Source organism: Toxorhynchites rutilus, chromosome 3, assembly GCF_029784135.1.
Source record: "Toxorhynchites rutilus septentrionalis strain SRP chromosome 3, ASM2978413v1, whole genome shotgun sequence".
Lineage (NCBI taxonomy): Eukaryota > Metazoa > Arthropoda > Insecta > Diptera > Culicidae > Toxorhynchites > Toxorhynchites rutilus.
In genome coordinates, this window is record NC_073746.1 from 37,499,260 (window position 1) to 37,523,585 (window position 24,326).

The following is a 24,326-nucleotide window of genomic DNA, read 5'->3' on the forward strand; positions in this document are numbered from 1 at the left end:
AAAGAATATCCTTCAAACACCTCTTTCGCTACTGATGTTCCATACCATTAGCTGATACCGTTTCGTATCACTTCCCTACCGCCATCGCTTGGTTGTTTTTTTCTCTGGCTACTGTTATTATTACAAGAACATGGACAATTCTCTAGAAAGTGAAGAAATTAGACTTTAAACATTAAATATTTTATCGCACATTCGTCGGATTATAATTACTGAACCGTGTAAAAGAATAATCAATTATTAACTCGTTTGTTTCTTCCCTAATCACACCCAACCGATTTTTATTTCGTTCAGTGGTTATTTTTTCGTGTGCCCAACTTTTTTTTCGATGAATAATAGTGAGCCCAGCGCGTTGATGTGGCTCCAAAAATATATCGCGGCAAAATTTTATTACAAATGGGTACAATTCGGTATCGTAAACCAATTTCAGTAAGAGGGGGGAGTGGGGGTGTAAATGCTGTCTCTTTTTTACAACTCAACGAATGTAGGGTGCCGAACGACTGTGTAGATTGCCATTTTTTCCTCATTCCAATGCGCTCCTTCGATCCTCCTTTCCTTTATCAATATAGTGTTTTTACAATACGTTTAGTAATCATAAAATTAAAAAAAAAGTTCTATGAAAAAATAAACAATCATAACAAAGGGGTTCCCCTCTCTCATCAGTAAATCCTATATTCAAACTGTATTTGTAATTGATTTTGAATCTCCTCTTCCTCCCACAGAGAACATAAAAAACTGCCTATCACTGTTCGTCACTCACACTTAATTTTTTTCCTCTGCTCTTAGGTTGGTTGGTTTGTTGTTGGTTGAGTTATGGATATATTTTTCATTAAATATATAGATATATATTAGGAGCTTTCTAGTTTAGTAATAAATATATTTATATTCCCACGAAGATTTGATTAGGTTGGGGGGGAGTGAGAGCGCGAGAGGAAGAACGGAAAATTGGGATGTAAACGAAGAAACAAAAGGCATTTGCATGCTAACATTGAAAGGAAAAATACGTATCACGAAGAGGACTCGCTGCTATTGGCTGTATCTAGATTGTTTTTTTTTGTGTTCAATATGTTGTTTGCTTTATTTTTGTGGTTGTTGTGTATTGACTTGCACTATTATTCGTTTTTATTAATTGTTTGTAAAGTTATGTTTCTAAACTTTGCTTGACTTTCTTAATGTTCTTTGTTCTGATCGACTATCGACTCTAATTTTTAATTTTTTTGCATTCACTATTAAAGGAGTTTTAGGATGTGTTCTGTTTCACATGCGTGTATGTGGGTATAGTGTCCATGTGTCCGTTGTTTTATTCTTGTCAATCATGACGCGCACATAGACTTGTTCTTTGCAGTAATGTTTTGTAAGATTCCACATAATTTGGTAATTATTTCATAAATTTCTCTCACTATGTGGTTTTGTAAATGTGTGTGTGTGTTGGTTGAAATATTTTACTCCATTGTTTGTCTCCATCCTACAGATTTGCTTTACTGTTGCTCTTGGTATTATATCATAACTAGTTTGGAATCGGTCTTACTTCCTACTATCATCATAACGACTTCATCACTCAAACAGTTCTTGTTGTTTTCCGCTACAGTTAACAAGACGATTGCTGGAACCGAGATAGCATTTGTGTAAATGTTTCGATCTGTGAACAGACACCTCAGTGGCAGAGAGTACTTACCAGCTGAATAACATCACTTGCTGCAGCAGCCACTGTTTTGTCGGTTCTGGTCGTTCTGGGTAGGTCTTATATTCTGCTGAGGTCCGGTGCCTTCGTTCTTGGGCAATTTCTTAGCTGGAATAATTTGGAAAGACAAAGGTTCAGAGCTAGTATAGCCAGATAATAAACTTTATGACCAATTGGTATTATGCACAAAGGTGAAAGATGATGCTTCACTGGTTCCAGAGATATCTATGATAGTTGCCATAATAAAATATGTGTTTTGGTCTCAAAAATATTTTTATCTCAGAAAATCTTTATCGTAAACTGTATTAACCCTTTGCAGTCGTTTATCTGCTCTTAACCACCACAGCAAATAAGTATACTAATGTTATCATTTATGCAACAATGTATCAGTTCACACTAACGATAATCAGTATAAATAAAAGTTGTCATCCATGCTTGAGGAAAGGATTAGTGTGAGCATTTTGTAGCTGTGAAGAACGTTGTTACGTATGTTCAAACAGAAAGACGTGAAACTAATTATTTTTATGATACATGCGAAAATCAGGACTGCATTTTGGGGACTATTTCGTAAGATATCACAAGAAGAAGAATTGTAGCAAATATTTTTTAAACATAAAAATAAAAACTTTGTTTTGGTAAATATTTATCAGAAGTTTAAAGGAAAAATGGAATCTTGTCCATCTTTCACAATCTTACAAGTTCTAAATATACTGTATATAATCTCACAAAGTTATACATCACTGCTTTTTCAAGTAAAAACCATTGCGACCAGTACAGCACATATGTCAAAATTTAATACAACCGCATAGGGTTAAATTTATAAGTTCAATTTTGAAGCATAATCTTAGCTATTGTTTCATTGATTGGCATAGTTATTATAAATTTGACGATGTTGATGGTATTCACGTAAAAATTCGCATTCACTTTGCTTTAGTAGGAAAAAGATAAACAGTGTTATTTATTTATTATAAAGCTAGCCCATGACGCAGACTCTTGCATCTTTTTGCCCTAGATTTAATATGAGAAAGCAGTCCTACATGCTACACTGACTCTCATTCAGACTGACTCGAACGCTATAGGAAAGAAATTGATGAGTTGGAAAAAATATTATTCAGATCAAGCCATAACTAATATTGGTTCGTTATGTTGAAAAATCTGTAAATCTGTATGAAAATCAAAAATAAAACTGTAATCTGTATCTACAGATTCTTGGTTTCAAAAATTCTGAAAAATCTGTATAAATACAGATTATTCTGTAGATATGGTAACCCTGCCCACGGTGCGATCGCCACCTATTAAACCATTCATCACCAGAAACGTAGGGGTAACCCTTCGTTCAAACGGAAAAATCTCCGCATTCAAAAAAAATCCTACAGGAATGTTCTGGGAATCAAACGAAAACTGGTTGATAAGTTTAATTTGATTTGCTGTTGACAAAGTCAGCAAAAATTGCTTTAGTTCACAAGAGAGAAAAAACAGAAAGAAATCGACTCTACTGCCGCCGACACTCCCGTGCACCACATCCACACATACTAACACAAAAACCTGCTCTCCAGAATACTTGAATGTTGAAGCTGTGGAATGTATATCACATCTTCATACGTTGACCCCCCCCCCCCCCCACGAAGCTACAGCACTCATAAAATCAATCAAAAACCTCGATTCAACACTCTGCTCCTCCAACTTTCCTGTCGAAAGTGGATCTTCAAAGAAATATTGTTAAACTCGATATTGAAATGGTAACGACAGTCGGGCATTTCAAGAGGGATTTGAACAATGCGTGACTAATTTTAAAAAAGGTGGTTCAATCATTCCAACGGATTTAATCGAGATAATCCAAGACTACGATTTGGGGATAGTGATAATGTAATGTACATACACAGATTTCCAAAAACACCGACAGGAGCTATCGGAATTTTCGAAAGAGGCCCAAGCAAACTCAGATGAAGTATGGGTTGCGATTCATAAAAATTTTCATTCTAAAATCATGATGCACCCGATTTTTTGACGTAGGATTACGTCTTTCGGGAATATATTGGGGTACAAATTGAAAATCGAAAATCGAATACATCGTGAAAATTGTCCAATTTTAAACGCTTATTGCTCGGTCATTTCATGATGGATTGATGAAATTTTAGCGTCAATCGATTTCGGTACTCCATAACCATTTTTTATATTGAAGAAAATATTATATGTCATGAAACTAACTATCGAACAATTGAAAAATCTCAACCCATATCCTAACGGAAATACCCACTACTGATTGGTCGAAATTGACGACACATGCGGCGGGTCCCTAACAGAGACATCAAAACCAAGCTGCCTGGGGGAAATCGGCATTGCAAATATATGCAAGTCGGGGGTATTTTTGTATTGCAAGTAAGGTGGGTGATACGATTAATTCTAGAAAATAAAATTTAAATTTGGAACCTAAATGTTGGTTGCTTCGTGAAATTTCATATCAATGACCGATTGTGTATTGCGAAAAATTTAGCACAACTATAAGCGTAAAATTGTATATAGTTGCAGCAGTTGTGTTAAAAATGACTTGATATAGGAAACGATTTATTTCAATTTTCATAAATAAAAACCGAGGTGTGTTCCCACTTGATTTAGGCTGTCTGTTTTGTAGTTTTCATTTTCACCCAAGGAAAGTTTATACGGCGAAAAAAATTGGAAAAGTGAAGAAATATTAGAAAAAGTGATTTTCACATGCTCTATATGTATTAGGTGTTGTTAGCCCAATTAAAATTCGCATTGGGTTGAATAAACACTCAAAAAGTAAAAATTATAAAAGAAAATTACCTTTTCCATTTCAAATGTCTATATTAAAGTAACATGTGTTTACTGATTAGAAAAATTGATAATTGTGCTCGGTATTGGTAATTATCTAATATTACATTGGTGAGTTTTTTTTATTTATTTCATCCATACATATCCCAGGAGGCATCTCGTCTAGGATCTCAGAGGGCGATTTTCATCATATCTCGTTCCACTTAAGTATCTTTTATCTGATACGCACCATCCAACGACTTTTTACCATCCTTCTGTCATCATCACTCGGTAAACACTGGTGGTGTGTACAAACAATACCCAACAACCAAACAAAACGGCCCTTTTCAGGGTCACCGAATCATTATTAAAGAGTTTAACGGTATAATTCTTCAACCATATCCAAAATCAACAGAAAGCTTAACGGAATCCTACGTCAACTATGCGGTCGTGTCTTGGACACAACCCTCCCGTGACTTTTTTATTATATCATGTTTCAAACACAAAAAAAATACTGGATAACTTTCCTGTCTGATGGTTTATAACATTGGAATTAGGAACACTAATTAACGGAATTAGGAAAAATTATATCTGCCGGTTGGAATTAGGACCAAAAGGTGCAATATGTTTTCTAGCATTATAGGAAGTATGAATTCAGCAGCGCTCTCATCCGTATGTTTTTCAGTAGTAGAACAAATTCCAAGCATATTGAAGAAATTTATATACGCGCCGGTAGTAGTTTTAAAGTATACAAACGTTATATATTGTCTTGGCTGAGCGGTATATGGGTACATCACGGTATATATATTTTCATATCACGGAGAATAGAATTTTTGAGCTGCTTGCAGAATGGCGAAATATTGTAAAATATAATATGAAAAATAAAATTGAATAAATGCATATCTGTCTAAAAATTGACGCTTTTGTTTTCTCAAAAATTAACACAAACTTTCCGGATAACCCCATATAAGCTATCCTGGTTCCTCCCTGATTATTATTTTTATTCTTCCTGATTTTAAAAAATTATAGTTGGCAACTCTGGTTGGTATGGATGCAGCGCTGCTTGGGGCAGTATGACCATGTATGTATTCAACATAACCTTTAAATACAGCTGTCAAAATTTGTAAACATAGTTGAAAATTATACCAGAATACCCGATCGTAAAAAGTGGTCACAGAAAGGCTGAAACTAGGATTGGGCGATCTTGGATCGATTTTCAGAAGATCGATCTTTTCCATTTCGATTTCTGATTTTTTGGATCGATTCATTGTACCCGAAAAAATCGTAAAGATCGATCTTTTACCTTCGATTTTTTTCGATCTTAGTGTTTTTTCTTTAATATCACCATAGGATAGGGCGATTTTGGATCGAAATTTAGAAGATCGATCTTTTCCTCTCTGATTACCGATTTTTCCAATCGATTCTTCCTATTCCTAAAAAGAATCGTGAAAATCGAATTTTTCTTACTACCAATATTTCGACTAAATGCCAGGCGTATGATACAATTGGATTCAGTGGGATTATTGCCAGCGGAGTTCTGGATGAATATCAGTTGTTGAATTTCCAATAATAATTTTAATTTATTTTTTTCCAATTCCAATTTTTCAATTCAATTCCATGACGGTTCAATATGAACGCTATAGAAAAATATTTTTTCTGGGCTTTCAAGTTATTCTATGTGACCTTCATTCTGAGAATCAAACTGAAATGCCTTTGATGTTTGAATTAAAATGTGAAATGTTTATTACATGTTTAAAAAAGACAATACAATATCTAGAACAAGTTATTAAATTGGAAAAAAGGAATTCGATTTTACAAATATCGATTCAGCAAAGATCGATTTTTTGGTACCGATTTAATCAGTGAATCGATCCCTGTGCCGTTTAGAAAATCGATCCATCAAGATCGATTTTTTTCTCAAGATAGCCCAATCCTAGCTTAAACGCGGCAATCGAAGCGGTGAAGCGTGTTACGTCAGTGCGACATGCAGTCATAGTGCATTTAGTCCCGCGAGAAACATTTGAACGTTATTTACATTATGCAGATCCTTTGCAGTGTTTTTACGACGAAGCAATATTCTCGCTATGTAACCGGAAGCTGGCCTATGATTAGGCCGAAAAAAATTATATTCCTTACCCTTCCAATAGCTAAGAGCAATTAGCCGGAATAGATTGGTTGGTTGGTTTTCGAAAACACCACCTACAACTTTCTCTTCGGACATCAGAAGCAACCTCCGCCACCAGGGCACAAGGATTCAATCGCATTGCAGTCGGAAAATTATACGATTTGCAGGAGGCGTACAACAGAAATACAACATTCCACCAGTAAGACAATTCAACGTCGATGAGAATTCAGTGATTCCAGTAACTATCTATCTATCTATCTGAAAATTATTATCTTCATTCAATAGGTGCAGACCAGAATTTCTAAAGTTCTAGCAATGCGGGGAAAAAAGGCGGAAGAGCGCCATAACTTCAGCTGAGAGATGAGTGCTGAAAACGGAATAACGAACATAGGATCTTCCACAGCCCTCCCTATGTTGCTACTGTCGGCACAATTCAGTTCCTCTACGGGAGGCAATGGATGGATTCAACCCTATCGATGCCACTAGTGGGCACATAACGACACAGATATTCTATGTTCCTGCTTTGAGTAGCGAAAAATTGCAGTCCAATCACATTGATCACGTTTTTTTTTTGTCCCATTTATTTATTTCAGGCTCATTGGCATTTTAGCTGTAACAGAGCCGAATTTTAATCGTGTACATGTCACATATTTATCATATCTATAATTAGCACATTACACAGTTGCCATTTTTCGGCGTTAGAGTATTCCCTTCTATACCATTCCATATGGTACACACATTTAGTAGCAGCCATTTAGGCGTAAGAGTTTTCTATCTGTTCTTCCATTATCCAGTTAGACCGGACAGCGGAGACAGTTGATTGATCATTGTTGAGTTATTTATAGAACAGCAGTCCGATGTGTCTTGCAGAGCAGAGCAGTTGTATGGATGAATCGATCATATTTCGACCGTGGATCGATCTCCATCGCTGATGATTGTTGCGTGGACGTAGTTATTCTGTAACAACACAAAGATGGTCAATGAGGGCCCTGAGTTTCGAACTCACGATCGATCGCTTACTAAGCGAACGCGCAACCAATGTGGCTACGGAGGCCCCCATTGATCACGTTGTTATATTTTGTAAATGCTAACTGAATGAAACCCAATGAAATAAACACTCTATGACGGCGCCAGTGGTTGTATGGTTAGCGTAACAGCCTCACAATCCGATCGGCCTGGGTTCAATCCCAGCTGGCGTCGTTGGGATTTTCTGAGGCGAAAAATCTCTGGTTACGTCTTCCTTCGGAGCGGAAGTAAAAGAAGTTGGCCCGGCTCATGAGTTGTTGAGTCTGATAGGTAGGAACAGGTGGAGTCGCCTCCCTGATGTCGGTGATTGGCACTAAAGTGGCGGAAATAGGCCGACGAAAAATAAGCGAAGATAAAAAAAAAAAAAAAAAATAAACACTCTGTCCAACTTCTATAAGACCACCCTGATTCTATTTCGTTGCAACACAAACAGTTAGAATTTCAACAAGATACATTCATACATTGTAGACTGCTTAGAATAAAGTATATTTAACGTCAATTCCGTTCACAAGAGTTGTTTTTTTTATTTATTGTGGTTACATATGATTATTTCAGCTGTCCAGTTTCTATAAGACCACTTCAAATCTTCAAAATTATCAATGAAAAATTCAAAACGATCGGCTGATTTACATGGCAATAATTGGTAACCTTGCCATTTCGACTAATAACCTTGAGAATTCGTGTTGGAATACTGTTTACCAAATTCTGCTGAACGGATTTCTCGATATTTTTCCATTTTTCCGAAATTGCGACATTGAGTTCTTCAATCGTCGTGTACCGTTTTCCCTCAGTGTAGATTCTGCGTAGAAGGACCCCCCCTAAGATTTTCAACAGGATTCAAGTCAGGAGAGCGAGCCGGCCAGTCCATAAAATTAGGTTTTTGGTCCTTAATTCATTGCTTAGTTTGCTTGCTGGTATGAATAGAAGCATTGTTTTGCTGGAATGTGAATTTTTCGTGACGATATCCACGGAAAGAGGATTCCAGAACATGTGTGTAATCCTTGAATGACGTGAAAGGTATTGTGAGCTTTCTGGTTGCGCAGAATCCCGCCCAAACCATGCACGAGCCTCCACCAAAATTCCTGGTTGAAAAATACTGCTCCTTCTACCGTATATCACACCAGTACCCGTTGAAACCATCAGGACCATCTAAATTGAACTTGTTTTCGTCAGTGGAGATAACCTATACATTGAAGAACTCTTCGTTATGGTATATAGCAAAATGTATTCTTTTGGAAACATTCTTTGTCACAACATACCATGTCCCACTGTCGGTTCATGTGAGCTTTGGCAAAACTCAGACGTCTTCCGAGGTGAGATGGTGTAAGATGAGGAGTTTAAACCTTTTAAGCTTTCTTTATGTAAGGATTTTTTACCAAAATTTGATTAATTGTAACCCGAGCAGTTGAGTAGTTGAAATATTGCGATTGTGAGATATTCGAATCTGTTCTAGCTATTTTCCGCTTATCCCGGTCAGAGAGCTTCGGTTTACGTGGAGCTCTCTTCTTCTTACCGTATCCTCGAGGATTCGCCAAATAATTGAGCACTACTTGATTGAATCGTCCAATCCGACGAGAAATTTCTCTGATACCAACATATTCTTGGTGAAATGCATCGATTTGTCTCTCTTCTCTCTCCGTGAGAACTTTTTCCTTCGACATATTCCAGATTTAATTGATTAAAACAACTGAAACAACGGAAAATTTAACTGGTCTTGGAGGAGATCTGGCGTAGTGGTAACATCCATACCTCTCACACTGAAGATCAAGAGCTCAATTCTCACTCCCGACATTCTTCCAAAAATGGAAGTAAAAAGTGACGAACCAGCCAAAAGTGTTGAAAGTCACTATAATACAGATAAAAAAAAATTAACTGGTCTTATAGAAACTTGACAGTTGAAGATACGAAAACATTCGTTTACGCTCAGCGCTTTCACACACACATATGAAAATAATACAGTGTATGGTAGTCACCAATACTTACACACTAGAATATAAATTGAAGCATTGTTTGTTCACAATGACACAAAGCAGGAAAATCATCATCAGGTCTTATAGAAGTTGGACAGAGTGTACGATACGATAGTTGCAAAATAGAATAAACTCTCCTTTTATGAACTTGTTACGATATTTCCTAGCGAAAACATGCTCAAAAGATTGAATCAACTAACATGGTCATATTGGTGTCCATATTGGCCATCTTGGTGTCCCATTTTGCACCGTAGTGCCTATTATCGACGGAAATGGAACACATTTTTAAAAGTGTAAATTTTCCACATAAATCTTTTTAAACACATTGAGTGCCACGGTTTTATAGCGATTGTATGGAAATTTCTGAACGTATTAGGACCATCGTTTCTTACCGTAGTGGAAAGTATTTTTGTTCGAAATAGAATGTTTATAAGCTTATATGCTTGTATTAGTTACCTTTATTATCATATGTTATACTGTCAGTCACCGGTGACTGACGCAGCCTAAGCGAAAACTCGTTGTCAGTCACCGGTAACTGACGTGGCAGTCAACGTGTTAAAGCATATTCATACAATTTACATCGATCAATAAAGTTTCAAATCGTGAGGTCTTCCATACCTTCCATATTCACTACAAAATGCGTTTCAATGAGTGGTTTTCAAATAAACATTCTATGTTATTATTTTTCTTAGTGTGATTTCTCGAAAAAAAATCCGTCAGAAAGATCTAACCCATCAAACTGTCCTAGTATATCGCAAATGATAAGCTAGGCTACTTCCGCCTTTTATATTTCTGTTTAAACATACAGAACAATGTTTTTCAAATATACGCACTATCAAAATATCTGGAGCTTTCCATGAGCCTTTCCTCAAGCATTGGTGACTACTTTTGTTTATACTGAGAACCGTTATCTATTATTCATAAGGACACCGTTTTAATTCGTGAAAAAGATCACCAGACATTAAAATTCGTTTAGAAAAAGTGTGAAATGATATATGTTGAATAAGGTATTGGATCTTTATAGTTCCTCGACGTGTTGGCAAAGAGCAGATATACGACCGCAAAAAGTTAATATAAAACAAACACGATTGTAATTGGCAAGAAATATTAATTCAATAAAATAAAGGAATGGAAAAGTATACGTTTCCGAGAAATAGATCGTGATCGTGAGATGTAAAACACAGTGCATTTATTTTCCGTCAATCTAACCATTGCGTTACATGAAGCGCCGTAGTAGTTGCCCTCTTGGGCAACCGTAAATTCGCTCATGATCCACAAGAATGAACTCTTTCTTTGAACTTTTCAAAAAATCTATTTCTCCTAAACTTGAAAGTGAGAATAATTTTTAAATCTCAATTTTCAATTTTCAAATCTCAATTTTCAATTTTCAATTACAATTTTCTTACAGCAGAACCTACATAATCCCCAAACATTTCATAAATGAGTTAACAAGCCAACCACGTTATAGCCGAAACGAATCCACCCCCTTTGCGGTGCGTATGTAATCAGATTCTGGCGTAAATTAATTATCATGCATGATTCACACAGCCGAAAAAATCGAGACATGCAACACTACCCAGAGCAACGCCAATGCAACGCATTAGCACAGGCCGTAAACCCCAACGACGATGGGAAGGCCGTTTTTGAATGTCGAGCAAGTCATCAAACGTTCGCGCTTGTTGCGCGCTGTGGAAACGTGCTTTGAGGAAGAAAAAAATACCAACGATGGTGATGACAAGCGAGGAAGCGAAGCTAGAGAACATAAAAATAAAAACAAAACACAAAAACATTAACGTTTACACACTGCCAGCGCTAGTCTCCCACAACGAAAATTCCAGCTCGAAAGGAAACATGCGAAACGCAAATCCCCTTTCTTTTTTATCGCTTTTCCGACATTGTGTGCTCAGCTGGTGTACCATCGCACAAAGCTCGCAATAGATAGGAAAATCGATCGTTCAGAAACCTTTTCGCCTCAACTCACATGTAAATACAAAAATGGGCGTATCGAGGGGACGAGAGTCGGAGGAGGTACATTCCTTTGATAAACCAATTATTGTCGGCCGTTTTGCCCGATATATTTTTGGAATCATCCGACAGGAAAAGGTGAAGCAAAATCAGCTGTTTGTAAGACTAACCTATTGCAAGAAAGATATCATTCACGTTGACGGCGGTTTTGGCCGAAGTTTCCATAAATAGTAATCCGTTATCATCCGCGTATTGCTTAGCCTCCTCGTAGTCAACAATGCGACTATTCGCGAGATCGGCTTTGTTACCGGCCAGCGCAATCACAATATTTGGCGATGCCTAGAAAGGGAAAACAAACGGCTAGGTTGTTATGGTGCACCTACGACCCTAGGATTCCTTGTGTTTTACCTGTCGCTGAAGTTCTTTCACCCATACCTTAGCGCGAGAAAAACTATCCTGGTTTTGAATATCGTAAACAACAATAGCCGCCTGAGCGCCACGATAATACATTGGAGCGAGACTGTGATATCTGCAAGAGAAAGAGAGATGATTTTAGCTAAAATTCTATTCGCTCAAGTTTCATTTGCCAACTTACCGTTCCTGTCCAGCAGTGTCCCAGATCTCGAACTTTACCGTCGTATCGTCGATGCACACTGTCTGGGTGAGGAATGCCGCTCCGATCGTACTCTCCTGGTACTCATGGAACTGACCTTTGACAAAGCGTAACACCAGTGAGGACTTTCCGACGGCTGATTCGCCCAGCAAAACCAGCTTGAACTGGCAGATCTTGTTCTGTGTGGCCCCATTTGGTCGCTGTGCGCCGCCAGCGGCTCGCGGACTGGACGCCATTGGTATGCGATGCGGTTACGTCAAACGATACTGAATGACAGCGTGCGCTAAATCCCAACCGGAATCCGTCGGTGGGATGTTTTGTTCTCGTGAAACAATAAACCAAGGCCCAACTCAAAAGGCAGGTGTCAATCGGCGGGTGTTGGGAGCCGGGGACCGATTCTGCTGGCGTAATGTACTCGTGTGTATGTGTGTTTTATACGCTTAGTCTGGGTCCGGTACTGGCTGGCTGCAAAAAAAGAACGGGTGTTAATTAGCGATGCACGAATTAGCGCTTGTTTTTTTGTGAATCGTCACTCAGATGACGCATTTACAACGTACACACAGGTACAGTCGAAGGGCATAGATAACTACCGAAGAGAGAACAAAATTCTTCAAATATATTTCTTCCCTGTTATTAAAAAACTGAATAAAATCTATATACACGTTGAACTTCAGACAATGATAACCGCGTCGCATCGCAGCGCGTGCAATTTATCTGCTCTGTTTGAAGTGTTAATGTAAACAATTGATAGTCGGCGCTACCGTGGGTATTTTTGTGAAAAGTATGTGCCATATACAGACAATAAAGCCCCCAATTGAAGTGATGCTCCGAGTCTACTCCATTTAGCTTTTTTCATAATTTGCTCCGAATATTCTTCAAACGATTTACAGTTCGACATATATTTTTTAACATTATACACATGCAAAACGTCTTCAGATAGTTACCAAATGAAAGCTTTAACATGGAGACCGGCTATCGACCACTACTAGGCCAGAAAATTCTTAACCTTAAAACCCGATGTTTTGTCATGTGAAGTTTTAATTTTGATGGAAAATTCTTCATCAACCCAAAACACATGCAGGAACGGCCATATACTCTAACCACAGATCGAGATCTGTAACCGCCTTGTTGATGGCGGAACGCAGTTACATTGTGTTCCATACCTCGAAGTAATGATTGTTAAGATTATCAAAAACTATCATTCACTGTTCCTTTCGATGGTTGATCCCGCACGAAGTCACCTAGTGAAACACTAGTAAAGACGACTGTGTAGCGACCTGTCCCACCTCCAACACACGAACAAAGAACTTCACTAGTGCGGAATAACGAAACTTCACTACCGAAAAAAAAAATTGAAGCAGCAACGTCGAGAACAAGACTCAAGAGCAAGAAAAACTACTGAAAGTTGTCGAGAACGAGCAATTCAAGTTACGCTTAGAGAAGAGGATTAGATGAAAAATCCTGCCTACGGTCCCAACAAAACAGTTTCAGGAAGGTAGGACAGTGAACCGAACCGGTAGGAGACTGTAGTTTCCGAAGCAGTACATATACGAGGGTCGTTCAAAAAATAAGTTTCAGTACCTCAGAAATCGCGGAAAAATAAAGTTAGGATAAAAAACGCCTGTTTCATAACCGTACTGTTGTGAAGTTTTGGACCGATTAGGAACAAAAGGCCAGGTTTATTGACGAAATTCGATAATGCGCGGCCCCATTTTGTTCGCGTAACTCAAGAGCAATTGGAAAAATTCAAATGGACTGTGTTCGAGCATCTTCCTTACTCCCCAGACCTCGCCCCTAGCGACTATCACTTATTACCGGTGATGAAACAGGCGTTCGGCGGTCAAGGAGGTTGTGTCCAAGACACGACTGCATTGTTGACGTAAAACTACGCTGTAGTTTAAGGTGAAGGTGGAAGCTAGCCATTGTAGTAGTATAGATAAACCCACGTGTAAAAATGGGGTAATAGTGTTTGTTAGAGAAGTGCAAATCACACCTGAATAGATCAATTCACTCATCAGACTGTGTGGCGCTTCATTGACACGAGTCTTTGAATACATTCGAAAAAAAATAACAATTCAATACTAAAGTAAAATGTATGAACATATAACATATCGTTCCGATGAACAATTGCAAATATAAATATATATAGAAGGTGCATTTGCATATGAAGTAAAATTCTGATTATACGCGAGCGTAACATGAGCAAATTTATAACACATGCGAATTGGAGTTCTTCTGTTATTAACAAGTTCTTCCGCATTGTAAATCGATGTTGATAATTCCTTTATATTTTCCTTCGTTGATCGTATTGTTTTCACATATTCACGTTCGAAAGCCTTAACCCTTCTCTTCGTTGGCCGAGGCATTTTGATTGAATGTAATACTTTTCCGTTTACTGTTTTTGAAAGCATAGGCAGCCGTGGCAGTGTTCCGAGCTTGGCAATACAATTTTTTTACCCAATGTGTTAAAGTTGCTAAAACTTACATTATAGAACCATCAAACGTAAAAATAATAATTGTATTGATATCAACACAATTTTATTCTATGGATTTTCCTGACATGAAACGCTATGACTCAGAAATAACACTTTATTGAGTGGTTTTTATAGCTGTTTCGATGATGTTGTCTAACATCATTGTCCAAAAAATAAAAATGCTTTCACCAATACAAACAAAACCATTGCCGAAGATTGAAAAATGAAAATTTAACTTTCAGAGCACTTGCTCATGTTTTCCGACGTTTTTCACTATACAGTGCGACAACAGATGAAAATTTATTATCTTGTGAGTAATCGATTAGAGTTTGGTTGATATTACTTGATGGGAAGTGTGTGAAAACGATCATTTTCTTCAAACTGTTTCGCAAAATTATTGATTTTCGTGCGAGTGGTGAGGGAGGGAGATAAAAGAAATGAGCGCCATTGTGGCAACCATTTGTGGCTAGCTTCTACCTTCTCCTTAATTCAAGTCGCTTGTCTATAACTGCGAATATTATTTTATAATGCGACGAATTTTTAGAAATAACCATTCTACCAGTTTGGTCGCCCTTGTGGAATCAATTGGTGATTATTGTTTCATGATTCATTCTTGTCCTCGCAGAACAATACATGTTCGAGATAAGCGCAGCTATCATCCTTAGTGGAGAAAGTTTTGTTACTGGCAAGCGAAACCAAATCACATACAAAATTCCAGAAGACATTTACTTTCTTGGTGACTAAATAAACAAAATAAACTCTTTCTGTTAATCTCAACAACCTCGAAAAGAGAAGCACTGCTTCATCAAGATTAGCGCAAATGCAATCCTAGTTGAAGGGAGTTTTGCAACTGGCACGCGAACCCATTAATAATTAATAATTTATTATAACTTATTGAATAATTTGGTATTCCCCAAATGTTTTTTTTTTTTTTGGTGCACAACCTTAACACCTGCTTCACCATAGCGTCCGTTCAATGCATTGATGCAATGTCAAAGGCACCAACGAAGCCTTTATGATGACGAGAAACAAACAATGTCAACTGCTTGGAAAAAGGCTGAACATTTGCCTCAGCAGAGATTCATTACTAATCACCTATCCGCTATCTCCCCTCCTTGTCACCACGTTCGGATCGTCAAATTCACCCGCAACAGCGCAATACGTTAAAACGCACGCACGTACGCACACAAATATCCATTTATCGATGGCTTGGAGTTCATTCGTCTCTAACCTTCAAAAAGGCCCTTGGAAAACTTTACTTTTTCCTCGTATTACTCCTCCACCCCCATTGCCTTGAGGAAGGCATTCGATCCCTCACCGTCCAGCTCGCCCAACAACGATGTTGTTCAGTCGCTGTCCTCACGAAGAATGAAAGCTTGCCTAGAGACGTTAATCGCTCGATTAATTCAAACAATCGAATATCTGAAATTATAATCGAGTAATTTTGTATCGAATAATTTTAAATCAAAATATGAATACATCGAATAATTGTCACTGTAATCGCGATTAATGAAAGAAGGAATCTTTCTCAAGGTTAATTCATTTTTGGGTTAAGAATTTGGCTGCATAAATTAAAAATGAATTTGGCTGCAATAATTTAAGGATCGGACGGTCTTCATAAAAAGATCGATATTGACGAATCGATTCTCGATTCAAATTTATTTTTCATTGAAATATAAATGTTGGATATTTATCATCCTTTTTACGGTCGTAAGAACAATAAGTGTTGTGTCCTGTTGCGTCCAGCGTGTAGAGTATGTACATTAGTTCTCACGTTATCACAATCCCTGAAAATGAGTTTTAGCACCAGTTCTATAAAACAAGCTTTCGACTGAAACTGACGTCACCATCCAGTTCAGTGGTCGTCTGAGCCATTGGTTGCAGTACGTCGCGCCCCTCAGTAGCTGCCTCTAGTTGTGATCCGGGCAGCACTTATACGGGAGTCAACCACAGAAGAATCAGACTGACTTTGACATTATGTTTATAGAATTTGTTAGGCCTTTGGTAATATTAAAGTCGATGTGCACTGAAAAACAAATCTACAAATAGTTCTTCTGAGGTCGAAAAAGATCAATTTTTGCAATATTTTCGAGTACAGAGAATCGATCCAAAAAATCGGAAAACGAAAGGGAAAAGATCGATCTTCTAAATATTGATTGAAGATCGCCCAATCCTAAATTCACACATTATCTCAGTCGTTTTAAGGATAGAATATATTCCCAAACTAGCTTTGACTAATATATGTATGCTTTCAATGCATTGAGAGCTGCGTGACTATCTGAAAAGATACAGATATTGGCATACCATACATATTTGTGCATGTTAGAATAGAATATATTTCTGCTTGAACTGTATGACATAATCGCAGCTCTTGTAGATTTACCTATTTTAGATCCATCGGTATAAAACACGAATGATGCTGGACGAGTTTTCCAGCTTCCTCCCATTCGCTGCGACTGAATTCAATCACATTGAAGGACTAAAGTTAGTCTTGGTTTCCATCTAGTCTTCTTTCATGCTCATTATAGTGTTCAGTTGAAAATCTTCCAGGATTGTAAATGCCATGTGAGATCTCCTTCTAGAAAATGTTTTGCACGTTTAAGCCTAAGAGCACTTTTGTCCGCTTCAAGTTGCACATATTGGTGCCAAGGTAGAAGGTGTGAAAGAGCATCTAGAGCTTTTGAGGGTGCACCGTGCATTGTTCCATTTATTGATAAGCATGCCAGACATTGTTGTTTGTGTAGTTTTATACTACCACACTAATGAATCACATGTTAGTCTATCACTATTGCCGAGTAAATCCAGTGAATCATTATTGGTTTTAGTCCACATTTTTTCCCGAATATACTACTACAAGTCTGCAGTCTGAGGTTTAGATATTGCAAACACCTAAAAATTTGGTTCGCTCTGAAAGCCCCAATTGTACACCTCCCAATCTAAAAAATGAAATTTTATACTTTCTTTTTCTGGTAAATGGAATTATGACTATTTTTGAAGGATTAACACTGAGTTCTTCCAAGTTGCACCATTTGAGTGTGTAGTTGAGGGCTGTTTGCATTCTATTGGAAATAATATACTTGCATTTACTATAGATGAAACGGATATCCGGTAACTATCCGGTATTCGGCCAATATTTGCTATCCGGCCGGATATCGGATAGTGAATCACTACCAGCCGGATACCGGATATTTGAAAATCGGATAAATTATAACACAATAGCATATAAACATCATTTTCACGTGATTAAAAATAAGGTGTGATTACATGTCAAAATGTTATTCAAATTGAATTATTATCAACTCATATTATCAAAGTTTTATTCAGCTCCGTTGCTTTCGTTTCGTTGAAGATGGCAATGAGCTGTTATTCTCAGACGATTCGTCTCAACATATTTTTGTAAGATGATTTTGATTTTATTGATTTTTTGTCTGTCTGTTTACGTTTCGAGAACACCCAAATGGTCTGACCTAAACCTCGGATCTAATAAGGTTGCAAACAGAAGTAGTTAAAACGATATTTGATGCAGCAACACGCGGAATTACCTCGAATATATAAAAGCCCAAAGCACTTCTCCACCAAGCCTAACAGTTGTTGAGTCTTCAAATTAGTCAATTCGTTGCCAATCATAATAATTTCCATTTGTGGTGAAGCAAGTGTACCCCCTCTCAGACTATCATCCCTGGAGACAGTTCTAAGTTTGTTCTTAATCTCAATGAAAATAACTGATTGCTGATTGCATGTAACTCTTATTTTTACTTGACCAGTATTAGAATTGTCTCAATACACTTACAAAAATCTACTTCATTATCAGGAAAAAACTGTTCCAAATTTCTTGTAGAAAACATGATACACTATGAAATAGGATATTTTTTGACGTAGAACTACGTCTTTCAGGAAGGGTGCCAAATCAGAAAACAGGTCACGTTTTTATGAAATAAAGTTAACGTTAATAACTATTTTCACAGTGAACGAATTCTCATGATTTACATACCAATCGAATCGGAAATTCTCTAAGATTTGTTTGATATGCTATACATTACAATTCACTAATCTCTAAACGATTTAAATTCATGAAAACTGGAAGACCTTCCTTTTTTCCCACACATTTGTTCTGCTGATTTATGTGCTAACCCTACCCGTATTTCGAATGCTTATAACTCGAACATTTCTTAACAGATCGGAAAGATGTTTGTATCAATTGATAGGAAATATTTGTACGCGTCTATCACAATTGATAAAATGTTATTTTTCATGAGATGAACAATTGAATAACCGTAAAATGTCAAGCGTTATCTAAACGCCCTAACTGTCTAGTTTTGATTGGCCTAATTTACGGTTTCCCCAACACAGATTTCAAAATCGATGTGCCTGGGGGAACCACCTTTGTCAAACATGCAAATCGAGGGTATTTTTTACCCACTGAGCTGTGTTTCTCTAACACGGACTTCAAAATTAATGTGCCTGGGGGAATCCGCTTTGCAAATACATGCAAGTCGGGGGTATTTTTGGTGTTGAGTACTTTTGTACTCGCTTGTCGTTGTGCAGACCGGAATATGTTTCCCTTAAACGTACTTTTAAACTGAGAAGTCTGGGAAAATCTTCATTTCAGATACTAAAGGTGAATGAGCTTTCGCGGTTCGAGAAGTACGTACAGTTGAGGGATGCAAACTTCAGAAGGAAATGTAAAATAAAATAATCGTTTGACAATTCTTCCGTTCACATATTTTGGTAGTCCTAGGCATCATATCAAACTCTAAAAGGAAGTTCATCAAATTTTCTTTGTAACGGAGAATATAATCTATTACAAAAACATCGATGCAGTCTAAAATAATATTCGAAGTGGATTGCATTATATATTTGCGTAGTTCTACGTCGAAAATATGCGGTCGTGTCCTAGATACAACCCCTTACAATTTTTTCAACTCGCATTAATCGCACCTCGGTAAAATCGTTTCATCACTAACATTTAACCCGCACTAAAATTATTGTTAGACAAGTTTTGTAATGAAAAAAAAATCTAGACAGTTTTCCAATCTTTTCAAGTATGTTGCACCACCAAGTCGAATCACCAGAGTTATAAATAAACATTATATGTTTATGATCAGATATATAGATTTTTCATTTTACATGTGCCAATTATTTATTATATCTGATATTTTAGAGCTGCAGAGTGTTAGATCAAGAACTTGTTGTCTAATAGAGTTAACAAATATTGGGTCGTTTGTTTGTTTGTTTTGTTCGCATCGTCTTCAACTTCTCGTGGAATTCTGGAGTTTACCCCGAGATCTGAAAGTTCTCGTTCGTTTTTTCCTGTCTTTAAGTAGGGTGATAAGCATCGCTGCTTAGGCTGCTTATGTGCAGTCTCTAAACTCTTTTAATTGTCGGTGATGAATTATTGAAAATACAATTGTTCCTGCTACATTGCCTCTGAACAACATGGGTTTATGCCGAAGCAATCGAGCATATTATAAGGTACCATAAACCATATCCTTGATAAGACCTGTTAGTTTGCAATCATGAAATACTCGAAAATCTTAAAGTTCACCTCAGGGTACTGCTGCATGAAATCCTCTCAATTGGTGGGATTTTCATCAGAAAAAAAATATTCCGGATTGCACTGTCGTCCACGCGTATTATTGCGGGTGCCTTATCACTCAGAATACATTCAAGGCATGCTATTTGGAATCGAATACAGGACGGACTCGATTATACACAGTTTCTGATTTATTTTCACTGTATGTAATCGAGTCATAAAAAAAATTTTGCATTATTTTTTGTTTTTTGAATGTCGGAAGCGGCGGCCTTTCGCAAACAAACCTGTGTTCCATCGATTGCCCGGTTAGTTTGAAGCATATGAGATGATCCTTTAGTTAGGTCCGACCGAGCGTTAGCGAGCGTCGGACGGCATATCTTTGCCCGGTTAAGTTTTGCTTTGAAATATATAATTTATATTTCAGTGGCGTTCATACTTAAATACCGCAAATCATAAGATCGCATTTTCGTAACAATAAAAAAATACAAAACACTGCTACCAACAAGGCAGCAACGATACAAAAAATATCTGAGTACCAGTGTGTACAATAAAATTGCTATCTATTGTATTTCGGCTCCGGTGACGCTAATACGAAAGTACCGCTCAAACTGGCTCTACATTAAGAAGTACGTTACGGAAGACGATTCTGTTGCTTTCATTTGAAAGATGGGAAAATTTAGCACAGGATGTAGTGGTGGAACATATAATTTAGTGGATTTAAATGACATTTTGAAGAGAAAAACTTAATAATTTTTAATGTGTTTTTATTAATTTTATCCTAAAAAATTATATTAAACTAGATGGTTTCTGTCAATTAAATTGAAGCTCTCTACAATTTGTTCATTGACACCCAACATTTTTTATTCTTAATTTGGCTGCAATATCGATATAAATAATTCCGGGTAAAAAAAATTCAATCAAATTCTTCGAAAATCACAATTTTTACCCCACTGTACATGTAATAGCCACTTAAATTTCACCTTAACGTTGAAAGGTTACATTTCTTCTTGAAATAAGTCATACTTGAAATATTAAAAAAAAATTGTTTTTCCAAACTGTATATAATCGAGTCCGACCTGTACTACGTTGAGACGGCGAAGTTCCTCTAGGAACGTTAATTCCTTTGAAGAAGAAACATGCACGAAAATCAGCTGGCTTAGCGTACACAAAGTATGAACGTAGAAACATGATCGAGGATGCCACATGTTTTACTGCGTCTTGGATTATCCTAGAAAACTCATTTTTCTTATCGAATAACAATGCATGCTTCAGAATTTCCTTCCGTCTAAATTTTTCATGCAAATGCGCATAGACACCTCTCAACGTTAGCTTGCAGCCTTCCCCTAACAAATTTCAAGTCAAGTTTTCCATATCAAAACTGATAACACATGAAAACCCAAAGCACTAATTTTTAATTCCAAACATTTGGCGAATGTTGATAAACCTTCCTCACCAATTATTTGTGCTATAACAAACACCACTGAATATCCCAAATTCACAGCAAGTGCGTTTACGCTGCACTCCGATTATCAGCAAATGAAGAACAGAACAAACGGCGAGCGAAATATCACCATAACATAATTGCGATCGTTTCTAGGTGCGAGAAATAACAGCAATAGCCTATTAACCTTCGGCATAAGGTGTTTACTTTGTTTCGTTCCCCCTCCGGCTTCGTTTAATTATTCAAACAACGAAGTTCGTCCTTAAACTTGATCGCTGATCGAGCTGAAACCACTCAGCCATAACAAATTGATTGCCAAATCCTTGGCGTCGCTTCGGCGAACAGCTTACGTGTACTTCCCCGCGGTATGTTTGTACATATTGACTGGCACTCGAAGAGGTTCTTCCCACAGGAACAACATTCCATACTAAATGGATGTTATTCTTCTCAAGGCAAATTCTCAAACCCGCATTATTTCGTTCTCTTTCGTCAAAGTGCATTCTCGAATGGGGGGAAAACCCTTCGCAATAAGCTACGGGCCTTATCAGCAAATTATGAACCGGATGAGTCATCGTCCAGTTGAGTGCTGCTCCTATTTGCACATTCAATGAAGATTCATGATTCCACAGATTTTTACTGTCCATGCATTCTTACGTGTTCTTGGTGTCAGAACACGGGGATGAGCTTTTAGGATAGAAACGTCACCACATTAGAGGCACAGTTTGTGCTCAGACAATTGGCTGCAATTTCCGGAGTGCACTGGTTCTTCTCCGATTACCGAAAGCTGCAAGGCAGCTTCAAGTAACATACCTACTCATGCCCAAGGCAGTCCCGTTCAGAATATCACATTGACACCAACACACCAGAGCCCGATATCATTTACTTTTCTATTAACAAAACGTCACAATGGGTTCTCCTAAATCAACTTGATTTCCACAGTAGGAACAATTTTGCCTTGAAATGTCCGCCCGGATGATGATTGTAAATATGGCTGTGTTGTTTTTTTTGTTTGTAGCGTACGTAGCTGTACCGTTGTCTTTGTATTGGCGAATATTTTCTTTTCTATTCGTGTTGTGATGGACACTATTTCAGATTTCACCGACCGCTCGTTCCTGCCACCAAAAACAACTTGGCTTTACTGGAGAACGCACGCACTGATGTTTTCACATATGCTTGTAATGACAAAGAAAACCTTCCCGTTATGCCGTTGCGATAATTTAATAATAATTCTTCAAGTGCGCACTACATTCATTCATGAAAATGTCATTCCTTCAGTTGGATTGTCTCTCTGTCTCAGTCCGTTTTACGCTCCACATATGGTGCAGTATTGCCTATCTCCTTCTCGCTCGTGTCGAGTCGTCATCCAAAACATTCGAGCGAGTGTTCACTTACACTTGTCACGTGGACGGTGGGTTCAAGTTCCATAATTAAACCATTGAACACAAACACTCCAACGGGACACTGTTCCTTAATATAATAGAGATGACAATTTCAGGTACCTATTTTATGCAGATATTTCGTTATTATTCCGAATCATGCTTGTAGAAATTGTATCGACAAGCGTACACGTATATCAACCAAAAAAAAACAATGCTGGAATGTCCCATTAAACCCACTGTGTGGGTTATTATCGCTTAGGTACTCCCTCAGCTTCATGTCTCACTCACTCACTCATAGGCTCTCATCAACTTTTCTGCTCTATCGCCATCGTTTCAAGATCCCTTTCTTTGTCTACCAACATTTATGAAACTTTTTCTTGAAATCAATTATCTCACCACGATATGGCTAATTGGTTTTTAACTGCCTGAGCAATTTTTGCTCTGTCCGATATATCGATTACCAAAACAATCTGGCATCTTGCGAATCTTCACATCGCAAAAATCTATAATCTAATGCCTCCAAGCACACATACCGATAAAATAAGTTGCAAAGTAAAAAAAAACTCCCAAACTCTTTCACAACTGTCGGAAAAATAAAACAAAAATCACTCGTCTATGTTGTTACGCCGCACATTTCTGTTAACACACAAAATGCAAAAGAAATATGGAGATACGACGACCGATCGACGGAAAATTTGATACGACTATTCAGGCAGGTAGCTCAGTACTATGTCATAGCTCCATTGCACATACACACACGCACTCACTGGTAACATATACTAGTGAACTAACTGGTTTTTCATGGAACTATTTTTCTCCAGATTTTTTTTCCTTTGCGGAAATCACAGCTTTCTCATGTATCCAGCGAGACCAAAATCCAATCCTGCAATCACGATTCTCGATCAAAAATATTCACCTTTGGAGTCTGCACAGCGCAACAATCGCTTGCCAACCCGCAAACGACAATTTTCTGTACGCGAGAACTTTAGGGAAAACACGAATATTTTATTCGTTGTTGCGATGACTATTGCCTTCACTTCTTAGATGCTGACACTTAGTGTGTTTGACTACGTTGTGCACTCAGAGTGAAGAGCGAAACGACGACGATCGTGTCGAACGACGTACGCCCATCCAAGGCGCGTAGAAGTATATCCTAAGGTGGGCCAACTTGCTAAAACCACTCTTCAGCCATCTTGGAAATCTACTGTGTTTTGTTTGTAAACAAAACACAATACGCTAGTGCCGAAGCTCGCTCCTGATCAGTCTGTCTCTTTCACGCTTCAAGGAAATAATTCCCCTTCTGCTTTCTTCCGTACTGTTTTCATATACCGCTCCCCTAACCAACTTAGT

The 24,326-nt window shown here is 37.7% G+C and overlaps 1 protein-coding gene across 5 annotated transcripts; it reads right to left on the reverse strand.

The window, feature by feature from the left end:
• Positions 1-1,041: 1,041 nt before the first annotated feature.
• LOC129775471 (ras-related protein Rab-5A) lies at positions 1,042-24,080 on the reverse strand. 5 transcript variants are annotated; one of them, XM_055780252.1, is made up of 6 exons: positions 23,893-24,080; positions 12,132-12,614; positions 11,945-12,065; positions 11,707-11,875; positions 1,673-1,786; positions 1,042-1,600 (listed from the first exon to the last, which is right to left on the reverse strand). In XM_055780252.1, the coding sequence occupies exons 2-5, from the start codon at positions 12,383-12,385 to the stop codon at positions 1,686-1,688; spliced, it is 645 nt and encodes a 214-aa protein (XP_055636227.1). In that variant the 5' UTR covers positions 12,386-12,614; positions 23,893-24,080; the 3' UTR covers positions 1,042-1,600; positions 1,673-1,685. The 5 variants fall into 5 exon arrangements, with proteins under 5 accessions (XP_055636227.1, XP_055636229.1, XP_055636231.1 ...); XM_055780254.1 differs by lacking the exon at positions 23,893-24,080 and adding an exon at positions 23,510-23,691; XM_055780256.1 differs by lacking the exon at positions 23,893-24,080 and adding an exon at positions 23,373-23,396.
• Positions 24,081-24,326: the final 246 nt, after the last annotated feature.

Coding starts and splice junctions, on each gene's coding strand:
- LOC129775471 (XM_055780252.1), bottom strand. CDS start 12,385: ATGGCGTCCAGTCCGCGAGCCGCTGGCGGCGCACAGCGACCAAATGGG. Junction 12,066..12,131: donor GACACTGCTGGACAGGAACG/GTAAGTTGGCAA, acceptor TTTCTCTTGCAG/ATATCACAGTCTCGCTCCAA. Junction 11,876..11,944: donor TGAAAGAACTTCAGCGACAG/GTAAAACACAAG, acceptor TTCCCTTTCTAG/GCATCGCCAAATATTGTGAT.